Source organism: Bombyx mori, chromosome 4, assembly GCF_030269925.1.
Source record: "Bombyx mori chromosome 4, ASM3026992v2".
NCBI classification, from domain to species: Eukaryota; Metazoa; Arthropoda; class Insecta; order Lepidoptera; family Bombycidae; genus Bombyx; species Bombyx mori.
In genome coordinates, this window is record NC_085110.1 from 16,949,463 (window position 1) to 16,962,233 (window position 12,771).

The 12,771-nt window shown below is 36.9% G+C and overlaps 1 protein-coding gene and 1 long non-coding RNA gene across 2 annotated transcripts in view; one reads left to right on the forward strand and one right to left on the reverse strand.

Annotated features, from left to right (window-relative positions):
- Window positions 1–10,268, forward strand: part of LOC134198829 (uncharacterized) — a 29,709-nt gene extending 19,441 nt beyond the window's left edge. The window contains exon 2 of the long non-coding RNA XR_009973048.1: window positions 10,013–10,268. This is a non-coding gene — a long non-coding RNA (uncharacterized LOC134198829). The remainder of the gene's footprint in view (window positions 1–10,012) is intronic.
- The window catches only part of LOC101735973 (transcription factor Sox-21-B), a 73,782-nt gene that overhangs the window by 14,028 nt on the left and 46,983 nt on the right, over window positions 1–12,771 (reverse strand). The window contains exon 4 of the mRNA XM_004930974.5: window positions 835–977. Coding sequence (XP_004931031.2) covers window positions 835–977 — 143 coding nt within the window. The remainder of the gene's footprint in view (window positions 1–834; window positions 978–12,771) is intronic.

The window sequence follows — 12,771 nt, forward strand, 5'->3', positions numbered from 1 at the left end:
ATAACTGATCGGGGGTAGTTTCAAAAGTATCGTTTTCCAAAAAGAGCGTAAGTGATGTTTATAGCGTTAAGAACCTTTGGCCAATACTTTTAAAACTATTTTTAATTGAGCGATATGTATTGTTAGACAATAATTATTCTAGCACGATCTCCTTATTTCACGCTTAATATTTAATGTTATGATTTTAGCATAATTTGCGATTTATTATTTTGTACCTTATCAAAAGCTTAAACGATCTTAGCACGCTTTTAATGACTTGGTATGCTTCAGAATTTTTGAACGTAATTTTTGTTTTCTTTCAAGAGTTGGACTGAATTGAGACTTCGCACACTTAACAAGGAATTCAAATTGTTTTTTACTTTTTTAGTTCAGCTACCTACAAAAGTGCGCTTATATAGCTTTTATTATTATCTTAGGATCTTATCGTGGGATGGAAAGGTTTATTAGCGACTGCATATTGTGCTGTTGAAGCTATGTTAAATGATGATGTAGCTATGTTATTTTATTATTATTAAAGAAAGAGAACGTCAATTTTTTTTATTGCTTAGAAGGGTGGACGAGCTCACCGCCCACCTGGTGTTAAGTGATAACTGGAGTCCATAGACATCTATAGCTTAAATGCGCCGCCCACCTAAATATATAAGTTCTAAGGTCTCAAGTATAGTTACAGATCTAGCTGTAAATACATTCTACAAGAAGCTGTCCTTAAGCAGATAGGCGACCTTCGGAAACTCTCAAGCACTTTCAGCCCCTTGTAAAAGCTGTACAGGACTCCGGGCGATCAACTATCTCTCCCAGAAAATAATCAAGTCGAAAGTATTTAGGTCTTCTTACCTGAGCATTAGGGGTCAAGGCTGCTGAAATAGCATTCTGCTGAGCAGCGGCTGCGGCGGCTGCCGCCATGCTGGCTCCAAGCGGACCGTAAGCTGCGCCGTAGTAGCTTCCCATCGCTTGACCCATGCCCCCACCGGCCATACCTATGAAATATATTTAAAATAATTAAGCCATTCATCGATTAATAATATTCATTAATCTAATTGTAAAATATTGGTAAACGTTATGATTTACTTTTGTTATTTGCTTTACATTCGTAAGTTTTAGAAGCACTCGAGAAGAGTTCATACCCGATCCTGTATACCGAATGGTAAACAGTCGACGTCGCCCAAAGCACGTCATTACGGATCCTCCCGATCCATTAACGGTGCTTTTAGTTACCACAAGCACCGGTCACCGTCCTCGTCGAACCCGTCGCTTGCGACGAAGGGCTCGACGAGCGAATTAATTCATAGACACAGCCCACTGAGTTTCTCGCCGGATCTTCTCAGTGGGTCACGTTTCCAATCCGGTGGTAGATTCTGCGAAGCACTGCTCTTGCTAGGGTCAGTGTTAGCAATACTCCGGTTTGAGCCCCGTGAGCTCACTTACACACGTTAGGGTGAAGCTGAAATAGCCTCTCAAGGCTATCAGCATAAGTAGGGAAAAAAAGAGAAAAGTTATTTGCCAAATATGTAGGTACTTATGTTTCTAAAAAACAGCACACACGTACATTTAACAAACCTCAACTATAAAAAAAAATTATTTGAATTTCTAAATTCGAACTGCTAATAACATTCAAAACGTCTAATTCAGTTTCACACCTCAGTCGGCAAGTGGCCGCCCCGTAATGGACACTGCTCCATTGAGTCCGGCTTCCACAACACTCATAATGGCTCGCCGGGAACTCAGATTCGAGCACCAATTAATTATTTCATTGTACTATGAATAATCCGGCTGCCCTCGAGTGCTATTAACTGACGGTCAGTTCCTTAGAGGTTTATATTAAATGCGCCTTAGGTACGGGTTAGTTTGCATTGGTCGGTTGTTATGAATTATCATTAAATAGTGGCGGAATGCTGTAAGCGTTTTAACGGTTTGATTCGAGTTGCTATTACGAGTGGAGATCGGTATTCATTACAAGCATTTGTTTCTGTTTATTAGGGTTGGTTTATTTATTCTGATTTATTTATTAAATATATCTCTACAACGAAAGTTGAGATTATCGACGTATTTTTGTTAATTGTTTTTTTTTATTATTATTTATAGACGAAACAAATATATATAACAATATACAATGATTATCTAGAAGATTGCACAAAGTGGGAATGAGTTGCTCGCTCCAGGCATTTCAATATTGTAGTAATTGTTACGTTATATTACTCATTGTAAAAAAATCATATTAAAAAAAAATATCTAATATTAAAAAATAAATAAATAATAATTTCATATGTAAAAAAAATAAAGACATGCCCGCTGAGTTTCTTGCCAATTCTTCTCAGGACGGAGGCTAGTTCTTGTGAATTGGCGGTAGTTTTTTTGACGTTCAACAAGTATGTACTTTCATTTATGTTGAATAAAATTTTTTGATTTGATTTGATTTGATTTATAAAATAATTTGAACAGTTAGTGTTAAATGTTCAAGGGAAATTGTTTCTCGAATGCATCTACTATCGAATCAGAGTCCCGACCCCCTGAGAAGATCAAGAGAAAGAGAGCATTCACAATAATATAGCAGCATAGTATTTTTTTTTTAAATATATTTTAAGTACTTAAATCCATTCTTAGACAAATCGGGGCACAAATTGATTTCTCCAATACGAATGTCAATATTCGAGTTAAGTACGTGTATAATTCAACCAAATTAGGATGTCACCGCAGTCTACCCACTTGTGACGTTATTACATGAGACTCGATATACACTTCATGTCTTGCCGCGTAAAATATTCGAAAATAGAATTTAAATAAATAAAAATATGAGACACCCTCTTTGTGGTGGCGTCAATCCTATCTATAATATATTATGAGGCGCGACCGCAAATTAAAATGTTGTTCCGTCAAAGAATCGTGAGCTCTATGTCGGCAGGCATGAGGGTGGAAATTGTATGTGTATTCGTGAACGCTAACAACGTTTTGATAAGGGACGTTGGAGATGTTTTTATTATATTTTATAATTAAATTCGCTGTCATCTCCTGTGGGTATGGCGATATCTATTGGCATTTGTCGATTCAGAGTGTCTATTTCAAAATGCTATCCAATTTTTATTTATGAAACTCGTGTGAAACGCGTTTTCTTCGACTTTCACGAGTCGTAGACATAATTATAACTAAATTGCAGCTTAATTTCACGTTTTTGCGTTTTTTATATTAATATTTCCAAAGTCTCGAATATTTTACAGTTTCGTGGTCACGGATTACATACTAAAGTAACTAACTGACTATAGACGATACAATAATAAAATTAAAATAAAATGTATCCGCGAATTAAGATGGTAATGGTTGTTTTAATTATGTCCAGTCACAGAAACTATCAATTAAAATTTTAAAATTATTTCGTGTTTTATCATGATAATTGGCTTGCAAGGAAACCCGCAAAAGCAGCTGACAATCCATACATTTTAGAAAAGCGATTATCGAAATCGCCTATCGCCGGAAATTCTGCACTCTCAAACTTGAAGATGCTCTATCCAGCTTAATCATCGAAGTGTATGATTGCTTCATACTAGAAACTTTTTTTTAATTGCTTAGATGGGTGGACGAGCTCACAGCCCAAAAACCTGGTGTCAAGTGGCTACTGGAGACCATAGACATCTACAACGTTCCGCGACGTGCCTTCCTGGTTACTGGAGCCCATAGACATCCACAACGTAAATGCGCCACCCACCCCGAAACAAGTTCTAAGGTCTCAAGTATAATTACAACGGCTGCCCCATCCTTCAAACCGAAACGCATTACTGCTTCACGGTAGAAATAGGCAGAGCGGTGGTACCCACCCGCGCAGACTCACCACCATTAAATTACGCAAATTAAAATTTCGGGGGTTTGATTTTTACTACACGATGTTATTCCTTCACCGTGGAAGTTAATCGTGAAAATTTGTTGAGTACGTATTTCATTAGAAAAATTGGTACCCGCCCGAGATTCGAACACCGGTGCATCGATCAACACGAATGCACCGGACGTCTATCCGTTAGGCCACGACGACTTCAAAACTGGAAAAATCCTGTTGGTTAAAACACCACTAGTGCTTATGATGAAGTTTATGCAGGTGTACGTGGCAGTAGTAGGTACGATCTCTCACACTCTTGGAAACCCTTATAACAGGATTTATGCGACACACCTAATATGAGAAAATTCCTTTAAGACAAAAACAAAACCTGGGAAAAAAGTCCTTTTTATTTTGTACCCGTATTAGCGAAAATTCCAAGGGCTTACTCGAAATAAATCCGATGAAAAAACACGTAATCAGACATACTAGTTTCCATAAAAGAAACATGTACAATGAGTGTAATTTCATACATGATTCGCCATAAGCCCGCTCAAGTCCGGCCCGCTCCTTGCATTAAGCACAGAGTAGGCACCCTTATTGTGTCCACGATAAATAGAAAAGGTCGGACACGACCCCTAAATGGGATTTCCATTCGGGTTTTCCTATTCAATAAGGCTATTTGAATGTGTTAAATTTCACGGAAAAAAATTCTTATTTTCCGTGACGTCAGGTGTTTTTTCTTAGGTGATTTATGGTGACCTTAGCGATAAGATCCCGTTTGTGCATGCAAAATGGTCCAGGTAATTCGGATCGAACGAGGATTTAGTGTTACGGGTCTCGAATATTCTAGTGATTTTAGTATTAGCAGGCTAAATAGAATAAGTAGTGTGGTAATGATTTGCGTCGGCTATTAATCAAATGATCCAGGTAAACGACCCCAGCCTGGTTACAACAGATACTTCTTCATCATTTGTACGTAAGAGTTATAGCCAATCCTTATCTTCTTATATTAAGGTCTCTACTTCTCTCGTTGGAATTAATGGTCACACTCAAGTCAGTATCTCCATTTCTATGTTACCGTTAGAAAATCAGTCGTATATATTCTAATCTGGCCTGTCATCTTAAATGCGATTTTCTATCCGGTGCACTACGAGTACTAATACTTCCATAGACACAATCCACCTAGCTTCTCGCCGGATCTGCTCAGTGGGTCACGAATCCGATTCGGTAGTAGATTCACCGAAACACTGCTCTTGCTAGGGCTAGTGTTAGCAATTCTCAGGTTGAGCCCCTGAGCTCACCCACCTGTCCGCATGAAGTCGGAATAGTCCCTTATGCTATCAATGATAAGGTAGGGAAAAAATCTACAGCTTTCGTCAATTATCAATCAATATTCGTGCTTTGACTGATTTAGCATAATCAGACAGACCGTTGAGAATCAAAAGTTTGGTATCCGTTATTAGGTGTTTTTTTTTAATTGCAGACCTTCGTGGACGAGGTCAGAGCCCACCTGGTGTTAAGTGGTTACCGGAGCCCATAGACATCTACACAGTAAATGCCACCACCCCCTGGAGATATGAGTATAAAGTCTCAGTATAGTTACAACGGCTGCCTCACCCTTCAAACCGAAACGCATTACTGCTTCATGGCAGAAATAGACAGGTTAGTGGTATCTACAGTGCAGACTCTTATGAAGTCCTACCACCAGTAAAAGTAGGTGTAATCTCTTTATCGAAATTATCGATCGTGAACTTGGCCCTTATTAAATGCTTCACAATCGAATCGCTTCCAAGCCGTTTTGATGTGCACCGCAAACCTGAGGTACCCGTTACTAAATTTCTTAAAAGTAGTTAAACTTTCATGTCAATAAACACAAGAATTACCCTAACTCATTGCTAAGTACCTACGTTTTTGAGTACTTTTTAATTTGTACTTTTTAAACAAGAAACTTCAAAACTGAAGCTTCTAGTAAAAATAGCACAAGAAAGTTTTTAGTTCGGAATCCTGATTAGAACCGCAAAATGGACCCTCAAGATCCAAACCTCGTGTTCGAGTTGTTCTATTTGGATCCACATTTTTTTTCCAAACCAACAAACTTACAGGTGAGGTTCTTTGTCGAAGGAAAACTTCCACGGTATCGTCTGTACCTACCGTACCGTACCGACCCGTCGCACTGAACGTACCTTTGACAAAGTTTCAGAGCTTTCCACGAATAAAGTTCAACGTTACCTGTTAATTAAAATTAGTCATTTACATTACACTTTTGATGTTGCACTGCATCGGTTTCAGAGTTAATTTAAACCTTTCGATCGCATTAATTGGGTTTTTGTCGTTGGATCTGTTGTCGTGTATTTTATGTTTCGTGCTTTGATGTTTCGGTAAGGATTCGTTGCGATAACAGAGCGTATTAGAAGCGGGGATGGAAGTAAAGGGGAAAATAATTCGTTTCTCTTATCGTTTAAATAGTGGGTTTCTCTAAATGCCTATTCGCGTTGCACAACGTAATCACGATGTGTCTATTGTTTCGATAAAGTATTTTTCATTTTTTGATACAATAATATTAGGAATTCGGTTGACAGAAGTCTCATTTGTAGAGTATTAAAGTACCACACATTTACCTGTGAACTTAAAATATTACAGAATTAAAAATCTATCAAGGCTTTTTGCCGTGACAACGTCTTATAATTCGATGGAGCCGGCTGCACGCACGAAAAAACATGACTCATGCGGCGTTACCTCGCTCTGAGGTGTTCCATTTAAGGCTTGAAGTGCAACCGAGAGCGCGCAACGAGCGACAAAGAGGCACAATCGGCCTCCGCGTTAAACCTTGCCTCCGCGAATAAAAATTTGAAAAATGAAACCATTCCATCAGTATTTTCTTATGACGTTGTCACGTTCAACTATCGTCAGTAAACCGACTTTACAGACAACCAATTTTTTTTTTCTCTTTTATTAATTCTGTCTTGGACCCCGGTTTTATGAACATTTGTCTGAGTATCCTGATCTAGTTAGAAAGAAAAATAGCAATGAATGTAAGCACATACATATAACTATACGAAATCCTTACTGGTTTAAGCTTGACTGAAGTCTGCAATGAAATTTGTAGTAAAGTAGAGAATAAAATATGTCCCAGCAGTATAATTATCATAAAATATGTCCCAGCAGTATAATTATCAATTGTGTTCGGAGCAAACATTACTAAGAATTGCTAAGTTTCCATTTCGCATGCAATTTAAATATAGGAAAATCGCTAGAAAGCCTTTATGGAGTTTTTTCCATATTCAAACGCATTTTTCCTCGTCACAGCCGTATAATAAGACGATAATCGATTACCTAAATCAGAATTCGACGCCAACAAATGACGAGCGAAATTTTACGTCGCATCACAAGCCTCACCCCAGTGTCCGACTGTCGGCGTACTTAACAAACCGTGGTTGAATTGATAGATTAGTTGTGTTTCGTGCAAATCATCATGTTTTGTTTAGAATGTTTCCTTGTGCGAGCTTCGATTAGAATCATGGATGAACTCTAGTTGGGATTTCTGTTTTTGAGTTATGTTTCCGATTGAAGATTTTTAGGCAGATGCCTAAATTAGATATTCCCCAAAAGTACTATTGCCTGACTCATCAACTTTAACCCGTACCTGAATATCTATTAGTACTTCATCCCAGCTCTATAAAAAACAGACTAATTTTATTGAAATGGAGTTCCATTTTCAGAATGATACCTAGATTTATTTTGAAAACAAAACAGAAAATTTACAAACGAAGTCATTTCCTTATATCATAAACTAAAAATAATCTCGCTGCATACGTTCACTCCAAGCGGCGTTTCGCGATCAACTGTCATGTAAATGACGTCACGTGACCGGAAGCAGTTTGGTGGGGGGAGGAGTTTCCGGCAGCGCACGCGATTGGTCACTTCCGTTCAGTAACAAACTGCCAGTATGTAATATGCTAATAGTGAATAGGCATTTTTATTGGATTATTGTACGGATTAGTAAAGGGTCCTTTTTAGACTATAATGGTGCTCCGATATATTATTGTGTCAAATATTGTTTTGACGTCTGTAATATATCATAAACGCTACATTAGCTGGATTTCTAGTAAGTAATACAGGATGTAGTAATTGTTTTCCAAAGCGGAAAAAAGAATATTCTAAGGGCCTTCTTCTTCCTCCTCAAGTAATTTTCTCAATAATGAGGATCCTGCCTTCGACGTAAACGCTACAGCAAACTCCTCCGCTTGCTATGATCTTCAGCCTAATGGTGAGCCTGAGGCATTGGCATTTTGAGGCCACAACGCCAGACAACGTCTAAGCTTCTTCTTCGCCGAAGACTTTTACGTCTACGTGGCCCATAATTATGCGCCTTTCTAGATTATCTGTATTTCACTACGCTATGTGACCAAAGCACTGGGGTAACTACCTTACAGAGGCATATTGTAGAGAAGGCTTGGTGATTGTCGATCCCGAGTTCTTTTAGAATGGGAACGTTAGTATGTCGAGCTGTTTTAGGAGTGCTAAGCATTTCTCGCCAGGCCACATCTCCAAAACGTCGACTCGTACCCTGTTCGATACCTTTTGTGAACAACCTTCGGAATCTTAAAAGAATATGGAGAAGACCAACGTGCGGATACAGTAAATGTTAGTGTTTCTTTTGATGTTCTGATCTTTCCTTATCTTGAAAAGCTTAGTTAGGGTCTGGACCATTACAGCGCGTCGACGAATTTCTTGTTGACAGCCTCTCATATTCAAGGTATTGGAATTCCTAGAAAGACTACTCATCTAGTAAGCCGGTAAGCTGAACTCTATTGGATCTGTCAACCACCATCAGTTTGATCTTGCTTTTATTTATACTGAAATCAAGTTCTTTGCTAGTTTGCTGTAGTAAGTATTTTATCTATGTTTCAGAGGCAGCCAGACAACAAAAGTGCTGTCTCGCTGGAGCCTTATTTACTTTCAGTTTGCTCATGGCGTGCTCTATCTTTGACATTACCTACCCGCGCGGACTCACAAGAGGTCCTACCACCAGTAATTACGCAAATTATAATTTTGCGGGTTTGATTTTTATTACACGATATTATTCCTTCACCGTGGAAGTCAATCGTGAACATTTGTTGTGTACGTATTTCATTAGAAAAATTGGTACCCGCCTGAGATTCGAACACCGGTGCATCGCTTAACACGAATGCGCCGGACGTCTTATCCTTTAGGCCGCGACGACTTCAAAATTAAGTTCTAGTTCCTCAAATCCTAGTGTAGTCGGATCGGTATTGGCAAAATCCTTGCAATACTTCTTCCATCTCTCCACCGCCTCTACAATACCTAGTATTATTGATTTCCTCTCTCCGTCGTTGATTGTTCAGGAGTTTGGTTTAAAATCGCGAGTTACTCTGAAGATCTTTTTGAAGAGGCACAGATAAATTCTATAAAAAGGTTTTTGTCGTTCGTTCTCTCTGTTTTTATTAAATTGTGCAGTTGCAAGTGTTGTTCTTGTGTCTATGTCGTATTTTTGGTCTACAGTTCTCCCGTCTTGGCTCTTAAATCTCATGTCTGGTTAGATATCTAGTTCTTTCGAGTTTATAAGATTTGTAAGGGCCTTAATGTTGATAATAAACCATATTAATTTGCTCAATTACGCATTAAGACTTTTATATTATTTTAGTAGGCTTTTATTTCACTAAACCATAATCTGGTATGACAGTTGGAGGAACATCCACATCGTTACACTGGTGTCATTTTGTTTTTTGGATAATGGAATTGCTGCTGTTTGGTGGTTAGTTACACCAGAAGTTGCCTTAAAACGAATTGTGACAACAACTTTAGATTATTGGAATTTCATTAATTTACATATAAATAAAACGAAAATAGAACTTGTGCTGTTCGGAAAAAAAATGTCGCCCTGTGAGTTATAAATCTCTTTATCTTCGTGTGGGTTGTGTTGTACTCCTATTATTTGTTGCATCGTATATTTTTCTCTAACGTTTAGTTTGTTGCATGCGTGTGAAGTTGATAAGATAAAGAAGTTGAAGAAGATAAAAATTATGTTTCTGAATCTACGTTAATTAATATTTCTTTCTACCTAATTTACAAAATACAGCTTCTTTTCTTTTCGGTTAAATTTCATAACCATCTAATACATTTCTTATTGTTAATCGAGTAAATGGCTAGTGAAACTATATTATAATAGATTTTTTTCCCGAATTTCAGAAGAAAAATGAATGGTATTATTCTACTTGAACATTACCACACGTCTGCTGGCAACACACCCGAACAACGGCGTGAACATACAAATAAAAGAAAACTCGTATTTAATTCTATTATTTGAGATATAACAAACACGGACAGAACACAATGGGACCATTAACTACCTGATAATAACGTGCACTTGTGTCACTAAAAGCGTTTTGGTACTGTCGTTGACAATGTCCGTTATAAAGCATATTAATTATATTAATTTAATCAATATTAATTAGTTTTTGTATTTTGTCATAGATAGTTCTACCTAAATTTATCCCCATCGCTCATGACGCAGAATTTCTTGACATATGCGAATATCTCTCGCGGAAGCTTTTGGTTACTGGTGGTAGGACCTCTTGTGAGTCCGCACGGGTAGGTACCGCCAACCCGCCTATTTCTGCCGTGAAGCAGTAGTGGGGCAGCCGTTGTAACTATACGTGAGACCTTAGAACTTATATCTCAAGGTGGGTGGCGCATTTAAGTTGTAGATGTCTATGGGCTCAAGTGACCACTTAACAGCAGGTGCGCTGTGATTTCGTCCACCCTTCTAAGCAATAAAAAAATATTAACATTCTCTTTCTTTAATAATAATAAAATAACATAACTTATTTCACACGACGCAGTCGCTAATAAACCTTTTGTCTCAACATCGAAATTAACTGTAAGCTTACAGCAATTAATCTTCACAATAATATATTTAAGTATGAAAAACCAATGTCTATTTTGTTTATTAAAATATTTTTTTACACAACCTTGTTACTTCTATAATATATTTGTCAACCGATTGTTCCTTCTTTTTTGATCACTATAGCTATTAAATAGTTTGTTAAAATCAACTTTGAGCTTCAAGCATTAAAAAATATTGGAAATAACTTTTTTCCTTTCTAAATATCGAAAACAAAACACACGTAAAATTAATAGGAATCTAGAGGTGTCGTTGATTCTGGTTGAGTTTCGAACTACTGAGCAAAAACTGGACTGACGACTTAGTGCGTACGGCGGGAAGTCGTTGGATGCGAAAGGCGGAAGACCGCATTATGTGGAAGGCATTGGGGAAGGCCTATGTCCAGCAGTGGGCAGATAAAGGCTGATGATGATGAGCAAAAACTAGTATTTTTAAGAACACCTCAAGGCATTTCTACGTGACGTCACGGACAAGAACGTCAACTCCGCCGGATGTTAAAGGTTTCTTACTTAGCCATTTCCGAATGAATACCTTTCTCGGACTTCGGGTTTATAAATATGAAAGCCGTTACCGCAAAGCAATGGAGTTTTTAATTTCAACATTTCCTTATTTTAATGCTCTAACATAATTCTCTAATCTTTTGTACACTAATAGGCCATGAAAACAAAAGTTCCGAGAAGAACCTTAAGTATTAAAGAAAAAAAACCACATAATTAAATTTTATTTCAATTTTTCTTTTTTTTCTTTTCTATTTTAATGAAATAACAGTTTTAATTTCCGTTTTTCATTTTAATAATGAGATTTAAACGCGAAATAAATTCTAAGAAAGTTGGCGACACTTGAAAACCGGAAATATTAGTAAATAGAGCTTGTAATTTGAAACATACCAGTGTGGGATGTATAGAGAGCAAAATATAAAGACGACACGAAAGAGCTTTGATGAAAGCGCAGGGTGTAAGCAGCTTTTCGCTGATTGTAATGTCCGTAGATTATAAATAATATCCACAGATTATAATTTATAAATATTGAAATGGCTACTTTAGCAATATCTGTAGATTATGATAAGGTAAACGTATGTCATTCTGTTTGCCTAGTCTTACAACTAGCGGTGTCTGCTAGAAGTAGCTTCTCGGGATCTTCCAAAAAGTCCTCTAAAAACCACCACTTTAATGAGATTATATTTCATCACATATCATCACATTTAATTTCATTTAATTTCATGCCAATTGATTAATGTTTAAAAGTAATCAACTTCATTTCATTTCGCTTGATATTATATTTTTTATAAAAATAAAAGCTTAGGCTGTATGGTATGATACCTTTGTCTTTCGTGTTGGAAAAATAGAAGTACTACTAGCGCTGTCAATGTCGTTACTTTCTAATCTATAAGTTAACTAAAATATAGTAAGTAATGTGTGGTAGACAAGGACTTCATCAAAATTATAATATGTAACCTAAATTTTCGTTATTATTTTAGATATTCTTATTGGGAAGTCAAAATATCCAGCTATTTTACTTTAACTCGCGTAAAGGCAGCTGTGAAAATATTTTAAATTAACATATTGTATTTGACTTTAATGTATTATCCCTACATTCATTACACAATTAAAATTTAATACTTTGCACACAATTAAAATAAAATTTAATAAATTGTAATATTAAAAAAAAAACTCTGATTTTATGAAACTCTATAGGCTATTTCGTTAACGATTGTCCAACGCCCAATCAAAGTAAATATTGGCCCATTGTAATTGTACAAGTGAATACCTCGACACGAATTATGTTGGACACACAATGTTCGGAATCTGTTGTGCAAACATTTGTGTTGGCTGTCCGTACAATATGAACCTGTGGCTTCGTAATTAGCTCACATTCTTTTAGAAATTATTTAAAAAAAAACAACAGGGCAACAGCCGGTCCTTGGGCAAAAGTAAAATTACAAGGAACAATAAACTGCGTAATTTTTCAGAACTTTCTCGAGCTTTCAGAAGTCATTGATGCTTAAAACTACTGCTAATGTGATATTTTGATATAATTATGAAAT